Source organism: Aythya marila (assembly GCF_965140915.1).
Source record: "Aythya marila genome assembly, chromosome: 2".
Taxonomy (NCBI): domain Eukaryota; kingdom Metazoa; phylum Chordata; class Aves; order Anseriformes; family Anatidae; genus Aythya; species Aythya marila.
This window is the reverse complement of record NC_139043.1, coordinates 70,025,981-70,049,498: the sequence shown is the minus strand read 5'-3', so window position 1 is coordinate 70,049,498 and position 23,518 is coordinate 70,025,981. Positions and strand designations below refer to the sequence as shown.

The following is a 23,518-nucleotide window of genomic DNA, read 5'->3' as shown; positions in this document are numbered from 1 at the left end:
TGAGGACATCTCACAGCAAATTGTGAAAGACAACGTTGTTGTATGATACGATGCCATTGGGATGTCCCTGTCTCTTCTCTCTAGCAGTACACAGAAATGGGAAAACTCAGTCTGAAAATTCAGAAAGCCCAGAGGTTACTGCACTATTACCGTCAGGCATAGTGTGCCTTTTTTATAGGCTCCTTTTGTAGCTTGGAAGATATCCAGTACTGAATGACAGCTGCTGACTGTCCTGCCTTCAAGGACAGTCAAGGCCCTTCTTCAAGGCAGGACAGGGCAGCAGAGAATTCACAGTGACCCTCTTTCAGGGGCCTCCAGCTCTCTGCATTTCATTGCAGAGGTAGGTACTGAGCCATGATACTGCCAGAAACCTGTTCTGCTTCTACAGAAAGCTCCTTTTTACAGAAGCTTTAATGACACAAACATATCGATTTCTCTTGCTGCACAGTTCACAGGCCTTTGGTTCTTCTTTCCTCCTTTCTTATCCCACCTGGGTTCCTGTAGCTATCCAAGCTTGGCTCCTAAAGCTCCTACTCACTTCAGTCACAGCTCAGCTCAGCTCTGTACCTCCTGGGGTTTGCAGGCATGCAGGAAAAGAGGAGCAAAATAGGTGCTATCACTACTGAAGGAGCACTGGTCTCTCTCGGTGCTGCATCACCAGGCTTTAAAAGTAAATAAGCATGTGAGCGAAGGTCTGTATGGTGAAATGTACTATTACTAAGGCATGTGTGGTTGTAGGCATGTATGGGATTATCCTCCCCACTCCCAATGCACACTTTACAGGTGCAAAAAGAAGAGTGCACTGTTTGTTAAAACCTGCCAAAGTCTATTTATGCAGCAGTGGAAGAATGAGCCATTTAAAACAGGACTGTGGCTACACACACATGCACTCAAAATGAGTTATCCTTAACATATGCCTCAGCTCCTTAGCATGTCAGCTCCCGGGCCTGTCAGGCACGGAGACAAGCTGTGTTTAATTCTGGATAACACTGCTGCACCAGAGAGGGATTTACAGCAACAGAGGGAGAGCGAGAGAGAGGTACAGCAAGTTCAGTCGGCAAAACACAAGCGCTCCTCCTCCAGCTCCCCAAGTCTGCCAAGTCCCACTGCTGCTCTTCCTTCCAAGTTACTAACAGGAGACCAGGGCTTACTCGATCGACTCTCTTCCTCCTCTGTTGCCCAGCCACCTGGAAGCTCCTGTCTCCACTGAGTTTATTTTTTCCCTTGATTCCCAGTGGCCATGTATGTGTGTGTGTGCACTTAATAGCTCCTAGATATTAGCACAGCCTGTGGAGAGACTGACGGGTGCTCTCAGGCCCTACACAAGTCTGCGGCTGACTTACTGAAGGCAGGGAGGAGAGAAAACTTGGTAGCACAGAGATGAGAGATATAGTTAGTGTCAGGGGACTTTTCCTTCTTGATGGAAGAAGATTACATCAAAAGAAAGGGAGGTGAACAAACTACTTCTCAACAGCCTTTTTAGGGACCCTCGTTAGAAGATTGTCTTTTAAAGGAGTTGAAGAATCTGTCTCCTTTTGAGAAATACATCATATACAGTAAGGTTAACAATTACCCTGATAGCTTCGTTTGTTTTATCTAGATACATTTTTCAACACAAACAGCAGCAAATCTATCTCATTGCCAGCTTTGGAAATAAAATAATTGTGACAGGTTGATAAATATATTGGAGCTTGAAAATACAGTAAAGAAAAACAAGAAGGAAAGGAAGGAGAAGGAGGAGGAGGGAGAGAAAAAGACATAAAAAAACAAAAGAGAGGAGAAAGAAGGCTGTGGGATGACAGGGAAGAAGAAAGGAAAAAATGAAAAAAGAAAGAAAAGAGATGCTGTAATAAAAAAAAATCCCAAATAACAAGCAAGAACGATAAACTTTAAAAAATAAATTTTTAAATAAAAATAAAAATAAAATAAAAATAAAAATAAAACACACACACACACAAAAAAAACAAAAACAAAAACAAAAACAAAACAAACAAACAAACAAAAAACAGCAGTGTCTCTAAGTCACTGCTTTAATATTGCATCTGGTTCCCTTCCATCATCAAATCCCATTGCCTTCATAAGTGCTGCATACAAACTTGGAAATGTAGGAAATTTAAATATCTTCAAATAATTTTTGCTTATGGCTCCAGATAGGAATCCTTAACATCTGACCACTTTGTCCCAGGAGTGTATGTTAAGAGTACTTTACAGTTGTAAAACACACATTGGAGTCATGTGCCTTAGCTATTAAAAAGCATTGAAAAATACAGCTAGATTTTTAAATGCCACTTGATATTGCTGCAGCAGTGCAAAAGAAGAGCAGAATGAAGATCCCTTTGAAATAGAGAATTCATGGAGCATCTCAAGGAACTCCCTCCTCTCTGCTCCTCCAGGACCGGGATGGGAATTCCAGAGGGGAGAAAAGAAATACCCTAATGCCTTCACTCAGCAAGTGGAGAGTTCTGTTTTTCTTTGCTAAGAGCTGACAAACAGGTCTTTTCTCTCCCTGGAATCAATTGCTAGGAAATGTGCTCCACTGCTAATAAATTACTCTTTCTTCCTCAAAATGGGGCCATCTTGAGAAAACAGAAGTCGATGTGAGAAAGGCAGCAGTCTCTGTGTTCACATAATTTTCTATATCTATTCTTTTTTTTTTGTTGTTTTCTGTTAAACAGGAAAATAGGGTACCACTGATTCTGAGGTGATCAGCATTGTACCCCTGGTTACTCAGTTGAACTCAAATGTGCTTCTGACTATAGGTGGGAATTTGGTGTCACCTAAATATGGGATCAGCTCTAACACCTTTTATTCTTAGCTGCTTTCATCTGTTTATAGATATTCCTATGGACCTGGCCTGGGATTGTAGAAAAAGGAACAGTACATCTCCAGTCTCATCTTAGTCCAGAAGCTGACGATTTATAGCCTGAGAAGTACATATGGGCAGGTACGTGGGTGCCCAAATGTGTGGAAAGGTGATAGTAGCTTAGAGGACTGGGATCTATGATTATTTGAGGAGTATGCCAGTGAATAAAAGGTTCATAATAATATTTAGGACTAGACCAATATATATGGATTTATGAAGCCATTTAAGGAAAATGCAAATAGACGACAATTTATGAGGGTGTGGGAAAATATATCATTAGAGTAAGGATGTACCATATAAACTCATCAAGCTCTCTGGGATTTACAACCATGTACAGGAAACTACTATTAAAAGCAAGATTGAAGGCTGTATAAGCCCATCTAATCATACATCTGCTTTTCAGAGAAGTCACTGCCAGTGCAGCAGTGATTGTGGAAACTGCAGCACTCATGCCAGGCTGGCTGCCCCAGGTATGCCATGCTCAGACAGGCTGAACCCTGCACAGTGTACAACCAAGACCCGCACAAAGTAGCCAGTCACCATGCGGGTGGGAGCTGGGAGGGATCAAGATGGGTGAAGGATTCATTGGCTCCTCTGGATTCCCCAGGTCTCCAAGCAAACCAAAATTGTTCAAATTGAATGGCTCTTTTATCTCATCCCCAGGCCAATAAAATGAGTATTTCCCAAGAGGTAATGTTCACCTTTCTTCTCATTAAAGCCAGGAAGCAGGCTGCAAGAAAGGAAATATGTGGTGATGGAGCAGCTCCCAAACCACTGGTACTGAAACAGGGCTGCAATCCAGCGAAAGAACTTGGATAATATCCCATTGCTCTTTATATGTGGATATTTTTCCATGTGGATTTTTGGTACACTCATTTTTTTCTATACTTTGGCAGACATTTACAGTCCTCATTTAATGAAGCATTATATGAGAAACTGAATTACAGTAATTCACATGTTAGCACTTCAGCCAGTTTCACTGATGATTACTCTATGGAAAACATTCTGTTAAGGCAAAAAGGACTTTAGTCTTAAGGAATCCTCCCTGAAGGAAGTCAGTCAAAATTTCTTTCAAGAGATTGGGTGAAGTATTTATATATTTACACACATATATTTGTCTGTAAATTTTATCCCATGAATTCTAGTCTCTGTGTGAATGGTTTTTATATGGACTGTGGATTAAAAAAAAATATACTAAAGATTGTTCTGTGAGTGTTTGAGACCCAATTTCATATGACGCAAGAAGAATTTGTCCCAGGTACCCTTCATTCATTATCTATTAGAAGGATTAAGCAGTCTCTACTTGCTTCATTAATCATCTTTTTAATGATGCAAAGGAAGCAAAATTAGGAACAAAAAAAAAAAAAAAAAAAAAAAAAAAAGAGATGTAAAAACTAAATTTTAGGGAATAAAGGAAATAGAAAAGCTCTGCATACACACAGTACCAAGCCATTACCATCATTGTATTTTTTCAGGAGCAAAATTAGTCTTCAATGGATAACAATTCTGTGATGGATTAATGTCAGTGCTGGGAAACTTCCAGGGCTGGGGACTAATAATTTCTGAATAACTTTGTATAAACAGTACTCGCTGCAGGCACAGCCCAGCTAAAACAGATGTTTTCTCAGCTCCAGCCAAATTCCCTGGGAGCCAGCGCTAGCTGTCCCTACCAAAAGTTTCTTTGTACCTTAAAACACATTGAAACACACCAAAGATCCTACATCTCATGGACTGTCTGGTCCACATTGCCAGGGGTAATCTCTTCACCCTTGGTATACAAAAAAACTGAGCAGCCTGAGCAAGCTGGACCTGCTTTGAGCAAAGGCTTGGACATGAGACCTCCAGAGGTCTCTCCAACCTAGATATTCTACAGTTCTGCTATACTGTTTGCAATCCACTGCTTGGGCACACCAAGAGCTCCTTGGAAAGCTGATTTTACAACAGCCTGCCAGTACTTCTTCATGTCCATCACTTTAAACTCTCAAACTCAGTACTTTCCTAGCAGGCATCTCCATGACTTCTTTGAAAAAACATTCAAGCTGCATCTACTGTAAGGCTGTTGTCTGAGCCATTCCTTAGGTGTAGCTTCTGCCTGATTGTATGGAAGGGTAGGATTCACCTCCCCTGTCTTTAGTGATCTTAAAACCAAACTCTAGTCTGTGGAGTAGAGTCAACACAGGAAGACAAAATATCCAGAAGAGAATTCATCCCGTTTCAAGACAGCAGGGCTAAACTGCCACCTGGAGGTGCCTGATTGCTTCCTCTGCTTACAGAGGCAGCCTAGGCAACGTTTCTGGACTGGGTGCTAGTTTTCAGGCAACTGACATTATGGCAGGTGAATACCCACTCTTCAGGCAGACAAACAAACAATACTGGGTATAAACGAGGCACATCTCTGTGCAATGATCTGACAGCACAGCACTGAAACCTTCAGCATTCAGTGCCCGTTCCTAAGCATGAGAAATCTCCTCCTTCTCCCCATAAGGGCACTAAACATTGGACTTGCCACTAGGAGAGGTAGCAAGAGTCAAACAGATCACCTCTGGATGAAGTGATTGCAGCACCCTAAATCTCCTTCTCATTGCAGGAATGTTATTTTGCTTTCTGTTACTAGCCTCTGAGGACAGATGTACTGTATTTTGACCACATGTGCATAAAGAGAAGCAATCATAGAACACTACATATTAACTGATTCCTAGAAGAGGAGCTTGAATGTCTCAGCTCCTAGTTGAATATCTGTGAGCTAAATTCCTTCCAGCAAGAGGGCAGTGGTGCTCACAGAAGCAGACACTTAAAAAACAGGAGAGGGCAATAGTATTGTATCCTAGCCTGATTATGCAGCACTTTTCAGATGATTCCCTGCCACCACACATGGGACATCAGTGCTGCTGTTCCCATTTCACAGAAGGGAGAGTAACGGTGAAGAATGAGGAGGGAAAGAGAATTCAACTACACACCCAGGGCTGGCTCCAAAATCATCATTCATTACTGAGTTTGTTGCAAAATCTGTCCTGGCTAAGGCTGTGTTTAATGCTATTCCTAATGTGGCTGAGGATGCAAGTTTTTTTATTCAGGTTTAGAGATTGAGGGCAAAAACTGCAGACAAAAGTGTGTTAGGAAAGAGCAACACAAAAATAAACAAATAGCTTGTCTTAAGTGGACTGTGCAACATCGAAAGAAATGTTAAATTTCTTCTTCCAATATAGAATATCGGATTAAAACAAATGCAAACAGCACACAATGCAATAAAAAACAAATGTTCCATTTTCCACTTCTTGCTACAGCTGTTTGTTTTAAACATATAAAGATTAAGGGAACAGTCTTGAATTTAATTAAATCCCAAAAGAACTAATGATATTTATGCATATTAAATTTTTAAAGGTGTTTGTGGCTGTTCAGCCAATCACTCACTGGACTGTCATAACATGCCTCCCAACCCTAATTTAAATTAGAAAGAAGAGACCCATGGAAAAAAAAAAAAAAAAAGTGCAGACAGTAACCTTTTCTCTGCACATATGTTTAAGAGATAAACGCCCATCTAGCTTTAAAAGGCAACAAATCTAATAAATGTCCACATCATCATAACTCAGTGGTAGAAAAAAAAATCGATGTTACAAATTTTGGAACTGTATCTCTCAGGAAAGTAAATTGCAACATCAATTCAAACCTATTTTTAAGAGTTTATAGTTGGAACATTGATGTCTTGACACAGAAACTCACAGATCATTCTGGATGAAACCAGGGCTTTCCCAGAACTGTGATGTATGGAACAGCATTTTGTGGGGCCATCTTTGTACACAGCAATAAGCCACAGCCTATCATATACTTTTCCCCTTCTCTAGCTATGTTATGCCCTTAGTCCTATAAGTCTAGTCCTATACCTTCAATAAGCCAACGGGTACATTAGGATCTAGATCTCTGAGGAACATCTCCTGGTAAGAAGAAAAAAAAATGTTTTCTTGGCTCTTTTTGAAGTAAATCAAGAAGGTGTCTGATATGATCCCAAGCAGGTTTCTGGTCTAATGCTACAATCCCTAAATCTTTTCCTGGTTAGCAGGTTGGCTCCAAATGTAGGCCATGAAATCATAAGGCCTTCAATTCTTCCACTCTGCTTAATTTTTCCCTGTTGTGTATTCAACATTGTGTTATCTCAGTTCATACACAGCATCTCTCCCACCTCAAACAAGAGACTCCTCCTCCCTGCATCTCCTAAACAGTAATGATAGATGTTTCCTGTTCCACCTACCTTTCAACATTGCCATATGATATTACACAGATATCTTTGAAAGCTCAATAAAGTACAGCTTCTTGCTAAACAAATAGCCCCAAAATACTGCTCCTGCTTCTCTCAGAAGTAATTCAGTTTATTCTTTCTTGATCAAGGGTTCACAGCCTGTTTAGAAAAACATTTCTTTGCCTTTGATTAAACATATTTTTATGGTTTATCAGTCATAACCGGAAAAGACCTAGACATTAAGTACTGACGTGTTCCTGTTAATGAGAGGCTCTTCAGACTTACTTTGCTGAAAAAACAGCTTTTGCCAGGCACTTACCTATCAAATACTCCAGCCAGAATTGGTCTGTCTCTGGCTTGTAGGGTCGGTTGAAGTCGATCTGGATTTGGAAAGGCTGCCCTCGACGCACTATCAGTTTAGGGTTGTAGTACTTGTCAGTATGGTGCTGCTGCTTGTTAATCTCATAGGGTTCCTTGAACATATGAATGTCCACAACACGCAGGTAATCTGCAGAGGCATACAAATGAGCAGAGAGAAGAGTCACAGTCTTGATATCACCATCACTAAAGGCCCTGTCCTTCACTTCCCCAGCACTGCCTCGTTGAGAAACAACAGCAAATGGAGCACGTTGGATCTGCTTGAGGCTCACACCTTCCTGTCCAAGCAGGGTTTTATGGATTGAAACTTCTCTGTCCACCTGCTGTTGTTGCAGAGGCTGTAAGGTTTCTAGTGACTGATGAAAGCAATTGTGGAAAGTGCAGGTTCCTATGGGGTGAAATCTGAATGCCCCCAGGGAGAGCTGTGCTCTGTCTTTCCTTTGGCATCAGCTTTCTGAGAGTCTGCACCTCACTGACACTAGTTTGCCAGTATAATGAGTGGGCCTTTGACAGCTGTGGCTTCATGTCTCCCTTCTTGCAGCTCTCCATTTGTAAAACACAAAATTCACTTTTTTTTTTTTTTTTAATGCCTAAATACATTAATGTTTATAAAGTATGACTGCTACCAAGTGCTGCAGAGCATGAGAGGCAGTTAATGATCTTACATTCAGATGAGAGCTTGAATGTCTGTATTAAATAAGGCTTTAGTGTACTGTATGTGTCTAGACTCAGCTTCTCAGAACACCTCCACCGCTGTTAGCATCTTTTATGAAAACTCAATATGACATTACAGTATATAATTACAGTATAAAGTTATAGGCAAACAGCAGTGGGTATCTATAACATGCACAGGCAAAGTACACACCTCGCTCCCTTCAAATCAGGGCTATCTGAAGGGTTATAGATGCCAGAAGTTAGCCTGCTCAGCTAATGACCAGTGTGAAGAGGCACTGGGATAGCCAAAGGCATTGGCAGTCACCACCAGCTGCATGACTACTACACTGGGAATCTTCACACTGGGAGGTTTCTCACACAACAGCTCTTTGCATGCACACATTTAAGTTGCATGTATTCGCTAGTTTCACAGCCAGTTCCAGCAAACAGTGAGCAAGCACATCAAAATGAACTGGACATCATTTCTCCTACATGTTTGGATAGATAATCAGGAAAACTCTGCCAGGAGGACCATTATTGCCATGGAGAGAGAGACAGAAGAGTGAAGCTTGATTTGCAGCTCTCGGCTTGCATTTCCAGGTGCTGACAGTTAGAAACTAGCTAATTTCTGCATTTTATACTGATGCTACAGAGCCAAACTCATGCCTGGCAAAAAGAGGTGCACACTTACAGCAGCTGGTAGAGCTGTGTGTACTCACAATGGTGGCTAATTTGGCCTGCTACTGAGTACACTGTGAGCAGGAATGATGCACTCAGCGAATGAGTCGGATATCCAAACTGCTGAGAGCTAAACATGGCCCATTTCACAGAACCTCAGAAAATGGCTTTGTGCACAGCTTTTCCCTGGAGGCAGGAAGACACAGCAGGCAGGCAGGCTCTGGGCAAGCAGTAGAGCCGCTGCCTATCTGGTGTGTAGCCTCCAGGCTGCAGTAGCGTGGGCATTAGCCCTGTCCTTCTGCAGGCGTGTGTTCAAAACATTAGTGGAGTGCATGGGCAGCAATGCCCTGGGCAGCAGAGTGGTTCTTCTCTTGCCCCAGCCAAATCACCCAGCCTGGGCTCTGGGTGACAGCTGTTGGAAAGGAGGTAAATATGGGCAGCGGGATCTGGTCCCTCTGGTGCATTGTCACTGCCAGCTGCTCATAACCTGCCCTGTGGGAAACAAAAGGAAAGGAAACTGCCCGAGGACATGCCAAGATAAAGATCCTTTCATGGAAAAGCTCTATAGAATTGAAGCAAAAACCATTTGCCTCCTGTCAACCTCATCTGCAGAAAGCCTGAGACAGGCTTAAAGTCCCATGGCAATGTTATTGTTATTCTCTGCTCAATTCTCTAGGCTTCTGGAGTAACTTTTGTAGATCCCCACTGGCTTTAGTGCTGGCTAAAGTAATAGAGATGGTTCTTGTGTGAAACTGTAAATGCTTTTTGCTCAGAAATCACTCTCATTGACCCCCTATGAAATGGGGAATGTCTTTGCCTCCCTCCCTGCAAAACTTACCCATGTTCCCTCATAATAATGCTGACAAAGCTCATAATTAAATTATGTGAGGCACAAATTTCCTGGAGGGCTGTTAAGACAGGGCAGGGGGAAGTCTCTCCTGTTTTCTCTCCCAACCCCTCTCTGGCTGAAAACATTCTATGTAAAAGTTTCATATTGCAGCTCTGTGAGAAGTGAAACTATCAGTAAGTTTGGCTCAGATTCTTCTTGCTTCCAGGGAGGCATAAAAATTCTTTTGAACATTTGTTGTGTTTTTATCTCGTGTTCTGAAACAAAAGACCCTGCCCTTCGTTTGCAAGTTTGCCCCTTCAAGGAACTACAAAGCTAAGTCACCCCAGGGTGTCAGCTCAGCGTTTGCTTCATTTTTCCCAGGACTTTACAAGGCTCCTGTCAAAACACAGCTATGCACATCTGCATAAAACACATTTCACTCCCACTCTCAGTGTTAAAATGAACTTCTCTGAGCTCGCCAAATGAAGATGACCTGTGACTGAGCCCATGTTAATTACAGTAATGATAATTACAGAGGACAAAATGTGAGCAGGGTAATGGGATGCGTGAACATCATCACCAGGAGGGGAGATGTCATCTAAAGGAAGGGTCCAGGCACAGTGTGCTTCACTGCTCATCTGTTTGTGAGGAGTAGGCAGCCATCGAGGGCTCCTTTTGAAATCCAGACTATGTGACTGTTTGCTCACAGCCTCATCCACTATTTCATGCAAGTAAGCTCCCTGCAAAAGATGCAGCAGACTAATGTTTTCTTAAAGCTTTTGTAATGTTAAACTTGCATGGAAAAAAATGAGCACAAGCCTGAGCTGCTTTTCTATACCAAGAATAGCCTTCAAACATCAGGGTTTCTGGGAGACCCAGAGAGAAAGGGCTCTGGATTACAGACCAAGCAGTAGGAGTTTCCAAAGGAGGTGTCCATCACTCTGCTAACAGGAGAAGCACGATTCCTTGGTGAGTCCCTAAACTTTGCAAAAGTGGGCGCATGTGGAGCTTGTGGGCCGTGCGGCCGCAAGGCTGTGTCCTCCCACCGAGCAGGCTGTACGTGTCAGGCCCACTCATAACACGATGTGGTGAGATGAGCTGGCTAGGAAGAGCCAGGGGGAGGAAGCAGCACAGGCGTACTCACAGACACAGGCTCTTTGCTAAGGGAGCCTGCAGCAAGCAGCCTGCAGCAGGCAGCCCACTGACCTGGCTGGGAAGACAGCTGTCCCTGCAGCCTCCACCAGTCGCCCCGGCTGTGATTCAGCAGAGTAGAAGTGGGTGTCAGCAGAGAGCTAGTCAAGCTCGGCGTTTACCTCATCCTAGAGTAGTAGCTAAAATAGGTCAAATGAATCACACCCTAAAAATGCCTGTTTCTCTCTGTTGGCTGTCAAGGGAAACAAGGGTGACTAGCTCAGCTGTAGACACCTACACCGCACAGATCAAGGGCAGGATTCAGCTCAAGACTGAGTCCTTTAAATTTAGGCATCTGAATGATGTGAGCCTGATACATAAACCAGTGAGATCTGGTTGCTGCAGCCAGTGGAGCTGAGAGAAAGGTACCCTGGAAGCAACACCAGGGCATGATGTCCAGTCAAACTATGTCCTCACCTTCACCTGGGCTGCCTGTGTGTTGGCTGTCATCTGACACAGCTGAAGACACCAACATTTAAATGTTTACAGCAGATGTCTCATCCTACCCCAAAGATTATAAAACACCTTACTTGTAAAAGCTGAGATAAAAGCATTTGCCTGCTTTTATCAGGGTGTTAGGGAAAGGAGATATGAGAATCACTACAAAAGGCTTGGACAACCCAGAAGTAAGAAGTATAGAAGGAGAAGGGAAAGAAAGTGGCACAAGCAATCCTCTGCAAGGACATGCCTTGCCCTGCTGTACCCTGCTGCTCCAGCTCTGCCTGCAGACTCACTTTATCCCCAAGTGCTGCAAGTACTCTGGGCAGGTTCAGCTCCTGAACGCAAATCCCTGTCTGAGCTGCGTGTGGAAAGCATTTGGCTATAAACCTTTAACATGCTCTGACAGGCAACTTAAACATCCTATCCCAAAATGGTGTGTCCAGGGACCACACATACATCAGCTGGCATCACAGGAGTAGATCACTGCTGATGTGCAGTGAAACAGGAATGCTGCTATGGTTCATTCTCTCCCCTTTCCTCCCCATTCAGGTCACCCTTGCATGCTATTGCTACAAGCATCACAGAGCTGGACTGCATAGCAGAGCTGATCCATCCATATAGTGAATTTTGCCATTATGCTCAAACTTTTTCTTTTTTTTTTTTTTTTTCAGCCATACCAGTCCCATAGTCAAGCTGATCCTATGCCCACACAAACTCTTGCTTTGGACAAGGGCTGTTTTTCTCACCTACCTGACCTTAAGCATCACCTTAAGCACATGGCAGGCTTCTGTCTCAACACACTTGACCTCATATTCCTGTTTCCATTGCATTTCTGAGAAGCAAGAGGTTCCTGTGTACCAGCACCACACATCTTTCAGAGCCTCATATAAAGCACATCAAAAAGCAATATGAATCTTTCCCCTGGTACTGGTGGGTTTTAGCTATAAGCTGCATTCCTTCCAAGGTACCACACACCCTTACACATCTCCAACCATGGTGAGCATAATGGGCTTGATAGGATACCCAGTCAAGACCTTACATTACATTTGACACTTTAAACACCCGTACTTTCCCCAGAGCTACAGGGTTGTTTGAAGAAGTTCAAGCAAAGTTTCTACAGTCTTAACATGCCAGTTGGTTTGCTTAGGCATTTTTCTAAATAAATGGTTTTTAAAGATATGTGTGTGTAATAAAGTGGGGGGACATGTGTTTGAGGCATATTATTAGAATTACAGAAATAATGATTTTTAATAAAATTCTGTCCTTGTCACTGAAAATCTCTTTGCCTGTTTCCCAATGTGTAAAATGCAGTACTTAATGCTTGTCTACATTTATTAAGCACTCTTTTAACCTTGGATGAAAAGTCCCATATGAGTACTAAGTATTATTACCTCTTGCTACTATTAGTGGCCACGTTCCATAGGTTCTGCTGTTAACCTCAAACAGGCCAAAAATTAATATAATTTGCTTGGTGATTCATTCAGAAGCCAATTCTATATTCTTCTAAACCAAATATTATTTATGTTTTTTCAGTTTCACTCAAAAAATTTGGCATCAATAATGCATTCTGATTTACCTATTCCTCGAATGATACTGTTTTGTCTTCCCAACCAAAAAACTGAGACACTTTTCACAGGAGTATTATTAACAATTTGTGGATTCCTTTTAGACCCTCAGTCATTTTTATGAGTGAGATGAACATCTAGAACATCTAGCAAAAACATTGTGCAGCAGCTTCACAGTCAGTTCAAGACTGTACAAACCAGAAGAGCCATTAAAAGGTGAAGCTCCTGCTGCTCCCTTCACCCCAGTGCTGCTACAGCCATGCCTGAAGCCAACAGATGAGCCAGGTGAAACTGGAACCAGACCGTACTAAATTAAATTCTACATCTTCTCCTGTCAAAAATGCCTGGTTTTAACCCAGTGTCCTGACCTGCTTCACCACCAATTTCTTGGAGGAAAGGGGCTGGCCAAGAGTTAGGAAGAACAATGACAGGACCACGTTTACTGGCAGCAGTGACAGGTAATGATGACTTTGGTTAGGAAACTACATTCATATTTGTATTTTCCAAGTACAGATGTTCAATGACACCCTGCTGCAAGCTCTGCAAAGTGGAGCCTTCACCTAGCCCAGCCCTTGAACTGTCACCCACAAATTTAAAAGACTTGAGGAATTCCTCCTAAATTTACTCTGTGATTGCAATCAAACTGGGAAAACCTATTCTTGCCTTTTAACCACTCACAAAGTACAAGCTGAAAACCAATCACTCAACTTCTCCATGCCTAATTTTCCCTGCCCATCACTTAAGGTAACATTTCCACACAGACAGGTGTTTTTACTTTTTTTTTTTTTTTTTTTTTTTTTTTTTTTTTCCCTGGGCAGCAATATACTATCTGAGATCAAAACGTGTAAAAAACTGTAGAAGTATGTAGGACTCAGATTACAATACTATGAAAGAAGTGTTTCGGTTGTGATTCACAGACCTAGACAGAGGCAATGGAAGACGTTAAAGTAGATTTATGTCTTAATTGTACACTGTACCTTTTGGATTAAATCCTCTAGGTATCAATCCAAAAGCATCCATTTCAGGGACCTCATTTTCTTCAGCATTGGAGTTGTTTGATGGGAGGGCTCTTCTCCCATTCAATGGAGGTTTTTTCTTCTCTTTGTCGGTGCTCGTTGGTTCAGACATCCTGTATTAAAAATGTTGTAATACCATGTAAGAAAGAAAGAGTGCAAGGAGAAAGCAAATATGAGACAGCATGGCACATGTAAGATGGGAGAAACCAGAAACAGTGTGGGGTGCCAGTGAGCTACACATTTTTAGAATCACATAAATAAAAACTGAGAGGCAAAAAACATCAGTCTAATGATGGAGTACAGCTCTCTAAGGATTGGAAAGCATTTTGTGTTTGTGAAAACACATGAATAAGAGAAGAAGGGGGTGGAAGGAAGAAAGGAAAGCCTTACACTGAAGTATTTGTCTAAGAGAAGCAAGGCATTAAAAACATTTGGGAAATCCAGGTAAAAATGTGGAAAATCATCGGCTTTCCCACCCTCCAAAACAACATTATTGCATCCTAAATTGCAAATTATATTCCCAGGAAATACATCACACACCATCTTCCCCTAATAAAAATTACATTCTAAGTTATATTGCAATCATCCTAAACACTACAGCCCACAACAGTCTGTGGATGATTACTGGAATATTGTATTTTTGTCTCTATGCACATAAACACCCTAAAGGCTAACTTCTGCATACAGAGAATTTACTTTTGAGAAAGAGAGAGAAAAAAAAAAAGAAAGAAAAAAAGCACTTATCCAGTTATTTCTCTCCCACTAACAACCTTAAGGGAAATCTCAGATGTAGGTTGATCAGAGACTTCTTTTTGAGCTAGTCAAAACTGCTTTCACATCTATTTCAGTGTGAGCATGTAGCAATGAAAAAGCCATGCCAGCCATCTAAGAAAATATTCATGGCTGAGAACATAGCTTCTTCCCAAAGCTCCTGAAAACACCAATTCAAAATACAGCAATTATTTAATAGCAGCAAGCTCTTAAAGGAAGTTTCCTAGTTAGCAAGAGTACCTTCTTTTCAGATAGTCTTTTTTTTTTTTTTTTTGTCTTCTCCTTTGCAGATTTTCTGATGTGAAACAGAAGCTTGGAAAAAGCTGAGGGCTTTTAAGTAACCTCTGTATATCCTCCTCCCTCCTGTTGCAATAGGACAGTGCTGAAAGTGTTGCCAAGCCCTCCCCACACCACCTCCGAGGATCTGCCACCACTGCTGGCACATCTTTGCTTCCTCCCTCCCTCTCTCTGCCTATCTTACCCCAACCCCACTCATCAGGAGCATTTCAGAGCACTCGGGCTAAGGAAACAGCTTGGGCACTGTAGTTTCAGTTCTTAGAGAGACAGAGTAGAGTTTCTCAAGGCACAAGAGCATATGAAGTGTGAGACTGGAAGGGATTTTCTGTGGGACATAGACCAAGCCATGCTCACGAAGTTGCCAATCTTTAATGGTATCTCTATCTTGGGGTGCCTGTACTGCAACTTTAGATGCTCATTTTCAGAGTATTTTAAAGTAGACACAGTGATGGTTCCTCTGCCTGGTGCCTCACAGTAGTCCTTTCAGACGACTCTGGGGCACACAGGCATGTAGAGCTCATTGGTGGCTCAGCAGAAGGGACCTCTTCCTTGAACCCATGTGCAGCTCAGAAGAGTGAAGGCACTTGGCACCAACCAGCTCTGTCTGGGGCAGATGACCTCCTGCTCTTACACATGATAATATAACCTAACAAACTGTGTCTGGAGCAGTACCTGGGGTAAGCATTTTAGCCCTGTTCCAACTTTGTTCAGTTCCACTAAACTCTAATATAATGGGGGACTGTCTGACACATCCTCTGTCAGATGTAGCTCCACAAACCACTGGAACTGCATGGAATAAAAGAGGTCCACCAGAAAGAATTCAGGCCCACTGCTCTGTTAGCTGTTGCTGCTTGGTAGCAGAGGCACAAGTCCACTAGGAACATGGAGGTATGTACACAAACCAGGCAGAGGAGAGCCCCTCTTACACATTCATGAGTAGCCATGGGCACTTATTTGCCTCAGTTACAGATTAAGGAGTGAGGAGACACAGCATGGGACTCCATCCTTTTTCAGCCAGCTATGGCTTCTAGACACATAACATCAGTGAAGCCTCAAACCTCTGTTCATTTACTGCCACTGAAATCAAGCCAGGAGACAGAAGAGGTGAGCATTGAATGGCATTCCTGTAATGAGAAACAACAGATAAAAAAATCTGAAAGAAGACCCCATCTGAGCTCCCTGTGAATTTCCCAGTAGAGACCACAGCCAGAGGAAGGTCTGGCTGACCACACAAGCCAGGACAGATGCATGGCACAGCACAAGGCAGAGATGCCCACAGGGGACCTGGAAGCAGCACTGCTGCACAAGTATGCTGTTGCAGCCAGGCTAGCAAGCCTGCTAGGTCTGATTGCCAAGACTCAGCACCAGACTGCAATGGTTTTGGAGCCAGCTTCACTATCTGCATGTGAGCATTGAGCTACACTGTCTGATAGCCAAAGAGCTCAATCTCTCCCCCAGTTCCTCCAGCAGGCTGTTAGGCATACAACACAGAAAGCAACCTCGCCTGGAGACTCCACTTCTCCTGCTGTGCTCCTCCAAGGGTGCAGACACCCCATGGGGAGAGACCCGGTCCTGTTGTCATCCTGAACTGCAGTTTCCACGGGCTCACTTCTATGCAGATGGTCCTTGCAGTAACCATCTGGTGGGCAAGCAGTGCCCCCGGCACCCAGGAACACAATGAGCTTTCTGGGGGAGAAGGCTGGTTGCTGAATTTCTGTTTTTTCAGTCTGATTTCTGTGTGGCGTGCTTGTGCCTCTCCTTCCACTTCCAGCCAGTGCTTCAGTTCCCAAAACTGCAGCTGCTGTGATGACGTTACAGAAACTGATGTAAATATTGCCTCGGTGCCATGCCTGCTGGAGGTCTGCAACACAAATAAGAAACACCATCTCCTGAGGCAGTCATGTGCTTCCCCGAGTGGCTGCGGTGCTGTCAGAGCTGGGAGGAAAACTTTCAGTCAGAGCGAGAAAGGCAGCGAGTGGATGCAGCTGAACAATCCCAGCCCAGCCGTTGTGCTTAAGCAGCCAGCGGTTGCAGATGTCTCCCTGCGCCCCTTCAGGTCTCTCTGGAGCTTTTGGAAGAAGCTGATGATCACTGGGAAAGCAGGGAGACCAAAATTTTTGGCAGCAGCAGCAGAAGCGGGGCTCTGTGTCCAGGGAGAATAGTGTTCTATAGGCTGTAATTTATTTATTTTGTGGGGAGTGATGTAAATTCGTGCCTATGACAGCTCCAGATGGCAGGTATTTTCTCATTACCTTGACTTCCTAGCATTTGCTCTCCCTTGCCTATTGGACTGTACTGGCCTTAATTTAACTTCCATGGTTCAAAACTACTGACATCAGGGCTGCTGCAAGAGGGGAACGGAGAACACAAAGGCCTGTTTTTCCTGTAGGGCCTTATATTTAATGAATGATGCTCTGGAATGACCAGTGAAAGAGCACTCCTTCCTTATGAAGCTACTTCTGCACTGCAGAAGAGTTGAGTCCATGCCCATTTCTCAGAAACAGCCTTCAAACACTCTTGGCCTTTGCCAAAGACCTTTGCAGTTGTGGATGCTCTTCTCACTGACTGCAATGGACCCTGGATGATGGATGACAGAACCCTTCTTCCTAATCACCACAGAAAAGCCCTTAAATGACTGGAAAGCTTGCACTGTGGAAGGTTATCCAAAATTCAGATTCCTGTTATCATCAGAGTCAGCGTTGCTGTTTCAAGTACCCCCATGCCAGACACGGGTTTTGGGGGAAAATCCCACAAAACACAAGAGTCAATAAAGCTTTAGAGAAGCCAAACCAGAGAAGAGGATGTGCCAAGAACTGTCACAAGCAAACTGATCAGCCAGGTGCTCATGTAAATGGCTTGCTGTGCTGCGTGCCAATGGCTGGATAGTAGGGATATTTTGCCTACCACTATTTTAGCTACACTGAGCACTCCTCAGCAGCAGCTAAGCATTGTAATGCTCTGCAAGCGTGTCTTCTTTTTTTTTCCGTTCTTGTTTTTGTTTTAATATTACCCTTGTGCCCATTTGCAGTCTAGATGGGAATTCAGATGCATTGAGACATTAAACTACAGCATGTGCATAATCATCCCTGGAAAGACATCATCCTTACTCCAATAAACCAGACACTCTCTACTTTAATTTTCTACATGCAATATACCCTTACCTCTCTCTTGTCTTCTCAAAACTTTATTTCTGATTGTGCACAGTTTCTTAGAAAATCAAGTCTGTCTTCCCCCCCCTCCACATTATCAGTTGTCTCCCAGAAACTGATGTCTCTCTTCCTATGATGCTTTGCCTTACCAAGGCTGCAGGCAGAGTAGAGCAGACACTAGAAGAAAATACGAATAAAAATGATATTTTAAACAGAAGCAAATGTCAGAAATGTTCATTTGGTGGTTTTGTTTCTATATTTTGCTTTCGATTTCTTAAAAACCAAAAACAGCTAATATATCTGTCTGTGTGTAACAGCTCTGGCTACCACTCATGGAGAAGTATATTTTGAGTTAATGCTGAAAAATTCAGAAGGCCCAGCTCTGAAACATGGCATGTGTATACATGACTGTATGTGTGAAAGAGGGGCAGAGGCAGGGAGAGATAAAATGGCAGCTTTTCAGATGGTGGAACATTTGGAGCAGGGGATATAGGGCCAGTTTTCAAATGATATTGTTGCAAAATGTTTCTGTTGCAGGAAAAAATATATATACATATCTATATATTCATACACACATTCTGTTAGGAAAATGTGGCTTAGGAAATTTAACTCTACTCTGAAAAAAAAAAAATGAAATTGTTCCAAACTGCAAGTCTAAATTCAAACTGTAGATCCATACAAGCATCTACATCTGAGCTGGCCATCTTAGGCTCCCTTTATCCTCCACAGAGATTTACTCTAGGCAATGATTCATCTCCTCCTACAGCAGACATGTAAATAGGTCAGATGAATCATGGCCTAAAAGTGCCTGTTCCTTGTATTGACTGCAAAGGGAGCCTGAGGTGATGGGTCCTACCATATGTGGTAGGACTATACTGAAAATGTCTATAGTGAGGTGAGATGAATCCTAGCCCTGACATGGAAAAAGAAAAGGATTTTATCTGGTTTTGAGGCATGACTTTTAAGTGCTAAATTATCCTTTTGAGATACTGCTCAAAATCATTAACAGTGATACATGGTATACAGTTCAAAACACTTCTTTTTTTTTTTGTTTTTTTCTCTCAGAATATGTGGCTGCCACTGCCAATTATGTAAAATATTTTCCTACAATAAGTATCAGATCACACTAAAGTACATACCAGTTCATGAGTTTAGTGTTTTTGTGCTCATCTGTGAAGGTTTCTCTCTTCCACAGACCGAAACATAAATGTAAATGTAATAACTGCAACAAAATATGAAAAAGAATCACATTGTTAGGAACATGCAATACAGGTTCCAACTCCTATTCCTACTAACCTCTGAATACAAAGCATTCAGTTGGTTTGGTATTAGGGCTTGCCTTAGTTTCTTAAAGAAAGAGCAAGACAGAAGACAAGCTAGGGCAAAGAGGTCTTTCATAAGAGATGATCTTCATGGGCTCCAACTAAGTTGACTGTTTTATGTTTTGCTGAAGCTGAGGCCCTAAAGGATGAAGGAACATCTCTCAAAAATTGGAGCAGACATCTTCTCTGCTGTGGCCAGTTGACACAGAAGCTAACAGAGATACAAAGGCTGAAGCCCTTAGATTAATATTTCTGCTCCAAAGAAAAGGATAGGATATCAAAGAAAAGCCATGACTACCCATCGACTTATGGAGGGAAAGCTATTTCAGCTAAAACACCTGTCTGAATAAATTTCACCATACTCACCATATGTCTGGGGCAAAGAAAGATGCTCTTGTTAAACAACCAGCTCAGTATCACTTTGTGTTTTCAATCCCATGTTCCCAAAGAAAAGCTCTTGCACTAGGGACCAATCCTACTTGGTCTATAAGGTAATGAGACTAAGAAAAGGAACAAGAACTTGAAGACCAGGGGAAACTGATGATTTGTGTGATCCCCTTTCACAGACTGTTGGCAGGTATCTACTCTCTTTCAAACAGCTATCACATCTAGAGACAGGGAGAGCAAACAATATAATCACCAGACTTTGTCTCACCTTCTTTTTCTCTCCGGTTCCTGAACCTCAAGGCGGGGATTTGGGGAGCTAAGTCCCTCCCACTGTAAGTGAAGAGCAAGTTCAGGACCACCTGATGAAAGTAAACATGCATAAGTCTCTGGGGCCAGATGCCATGCATCTCAGGGGAATGAGAAAACTGGCTGATGGAGTTGCCAAGTCTCTCTCCAACACATTTGAAAAGTCATATGGCAGCCAGGTGAAGTCCCTGGTAACTGGAAAAAGGGAAACATCACTCCCATTTTTTAAAAGGGTGGAAAGGAGGATCTGTGGAACAGGTCATGGAACAGATCCTCCTGGATGCAATGTCAAGGCACATGCAGGACAAGAAGGTGATTCAAGATGGCCAACTTGCTTCTCCAAGGGCAAATCATGCTAGTTGCTTTCTATGATGATTACATCAGTGGACAAAGGAAGAGCAACAGGTATCATCTACCTGGACTTTTCTAAGGCCTTTGACATGGTTTAACACAACATATTTGTCTCTAAATTGGAAAGAAATAGATCTGAGGGATGGACTCTTTGGTGGAGAAGGAACCGGCCTGATGACCACATCCAGAGAGTTGCATTCAACAGCTCAGTGTCCAGGTGTAGGCTGGTGACAAGTGGTGTCCCTCAAGGGTTTGTACTGGGACTGGCACTGTTTAATATCTTTGTTAACAATTTGGGATTGAGTGCACACTGAGCAAATTTGCAGATGACACCAAGCTGAGTGGTGAAGTTGATACAATAGAAGAAAGGGATGTCATCCAGAGGGACCTGGACAGGCTTGAGAAATGGATTTGCATGAATTCACAAAGTTCAACAAAGCCCAGTGCAAAGTCCTGGATTGGGGTAATTCCCAGTATCAGTACAGACTGGGGGATGAATGGATTCAGAGCAGCCCTGCAGAGAAGGACTTGGGGTTACTGGTGGATGAAAAACTAGACACGAGCTCACAGTGTACACTTCCAGCCCTGAAAGCCAACTGTAAACTGGACTGCATAAAAAGAAGCATAGCCAGCACATTGAGGAAGGTGGTTCTCCCCTTCCACTCTGTGACTGTGAAATCCCACCTGGAGTACTGCGTTCTGGTCTGGAGATCCCAACAAGAAAGACATGGACCTGTTAGAGTGGATCCAGAGGAGAGCCAAGAAAATGACCAGAAGGCTGGAGCACCTCTCCTACAAAGGAAGGCTGAGAGAGCAGGAGAAAAGAAGGCTCCATGGAGACCTTATTGAAGTCTTTCAGTACTTAAAGGGTGCTAATGCAAAAGATGTAGAGAGACTCTTTACAAGGGCCTGTGGTGATGGGACAAGGGGTAATGGTTTTAAATTGAAAGAGGGTTGATTTAGATTATACATAAGAAATACATTTTTTACTATGAGGGTAGTGAGACACTGAAACAGTTGCCCAAAGAAATTTTGGGTGTCCCTCCACTGAAAGTGTTGAAGGTCACATTGGACATGGGGCTTTGGGCAACCTGATCTAGTGAAAGATGTCTCCAACCATGGCAGGGGTGGTGGGCTAGATGGTCTTTAATTGTCCCTTCCAACCTAAATGAGTCAGTGATTCTATGATTTTCTGTGTACTCCTAAAGCTGCATGATTTTTTTTCTAGAACAATGGTCTCCTTCTACTAAACACTGATTTTACAACACTGAAACATTTCACGAGAAAATGATTATTGATTATGGAAAAACAGATTGTGAGAAATTAACAAAACCTGCTTAACTTTGATTTGGCTATTTTAATTTCTGAGTTTGCAGCCAGGCTGCAATCCCCCAGGTATTGGGTGCTATGATGTCAGGACAGTCTTGGGGAGCACAGGGAAGGGAACCTCAGAAGTCTCTGCAAAAAAAAACCTTGAGTCCAGTAGCTGCAACTCGGTCCTTTACTCATCCTGGCTCCTACAGAACTGTAGCCTCCACTCCAGAAGGGTTAATTTGTCACATACAGCACCAGATACAAATGAAGGTCAACCATTTGTGCTATGCCCAAACTGCCATGGCTCCTGGACTGTGTGGAGTCATTTTGGATACAGCCAGGCCAGAGCTGAAAAGATAAGGAAGACCCAAAGCAGCTACAGCACAAACACAGGGAATCTTGTGTTCTGTGTCCCTGGAGCACTCATGTCAAAGACAAGGAGCAGGACACTTGAAATGTCCCTACATGGAGCACTGGGGCAGAGTAGGGAGTAGCAGTTCCAGATCTGCATCATGCCTAGATGAATATCCTTGTTGTGGTGCTAGGCTGAACAGTGTTAATGAAGCACTGCACCTCAGCTAAAAAGCTAGAGCTCTTCCTGCATCCAGGGTGCGGGTTATACACAACCCAGACAATCCCGGCATGCTTGGTTGACAGTTGGTTCTCATTAATTTAGTACCATATGTGGTCATGTAATATTTCAATCTTCATGTCACAAAGCATTTCAATATTACTGAAACACAATGTTTCAAGTATGCTCAATTACAAGATTTCTAGAACTAAAGATTTCCTAAATTTCATGTCAGGGTAAAACTTCCTGTTCCAGTTCAGAACAAAAATACATTTTAAAATGCCCAAATGTCTTGTAGAACAGCTTTTCCTGTTAATACAAACACAGATGTAGTGTAGGCCCATACACAACAAAACACTTAAGCACATCTTAACTTCAAGCTTGTAAGTAATTCCATCTTCAGGCATATGCCTAAATTCTGTGATGTGCTCAGCTCAATCAAGGCTGTACAATATCTGTGTACAGAAACACTTAAGCTGCCCATTGTTATTGCATTTCTGCCCACTTCAGCAAGTCTCTAGTGCAACTGTTTCTTGATTTGTTTCAAAGATGGTTGCCAAAAAGGGTTGTTGATTCATCTTTCAGTCCCAAGACTGGCCATATCTTTGTGCAAATGAGCCAAGTAATTGCTTATTTAAGGAAGTGTGTAATGTTTTGAGAAGTAGGTTCAAATGTGGATTGTACAACATCACAACTGGTTGGTTTGTTAATGGCGGATGTTCTGGAGGGAGAAAGGAAATTGAAAGGATGAATCATTATCCAGATAAATTTCAAAAGCAATTTAAAAGTCATTTCATAATCACAGATGTGTGCCAAATATACCCATCCAGCACAAGCTGTAGGCTTTGGTTTTTGTGAAGTCTGCAAGTTTTTTCTTTTGCTATTCCCACTGTAACCTTTTGCAGTGTGGTTTGAAAAGGAGAACGTAAGAAGAAATTAATGCCTTCCAAGCTCTCCACATACCTGTCTCTTTCTATAGTGCTGTGCTGCATCCACAAAATTACTGTCAACATGCACAGTGGAATACAAATAACTTTTCACTTTGTGTTCACAGTGAGCTCATGGTTGAAGTTAAGATAAAAGCCTGTGTAGCTGAGAGACACTGCATCATGTAGGAAGCTCCAGCACTCACAGCAGGGTCCCTCACAGCTCAGCTGATGTCGTAACACTGGAGTAAGTGTATAAGGAGTAGGTCTGCCCA

General features: G+C 42.7%; 1 protein-coding gene across 1 annotated transcript in view; it reads right to left on the bottom strand.

The window, feature by feature from the left end:
• The window catches only part of F13A1 (coagulation factor XIII A chain), a 61,893-nt gene extending 46,919 nt beyond the window's left edge, over positions 1-14,974 (bottom strand). The window contains exons 1-3 of the mRNA XM_082752583.1: positions 14,861-14,974; positions 13,811-13,962; positions 7,417-7,605 (exon numbers count right to left, since the gene is read on the bottom strand). Of these exons, the coding sequence (XP_082608709.1) occupies positions 7,417-7,605; positions 13,811-13,961 (340 nt within the window). The 5' untranslated portion in view covers position 13,962; positions 14,861-14,974. The remainder of the gene's footprint in view (positions 1-7,416; positions 7,606-13,810; positions 13,963-14,860) is intronic.
• Positions 14,975-23,518: the final 8,544 nt, after the last annotated feature.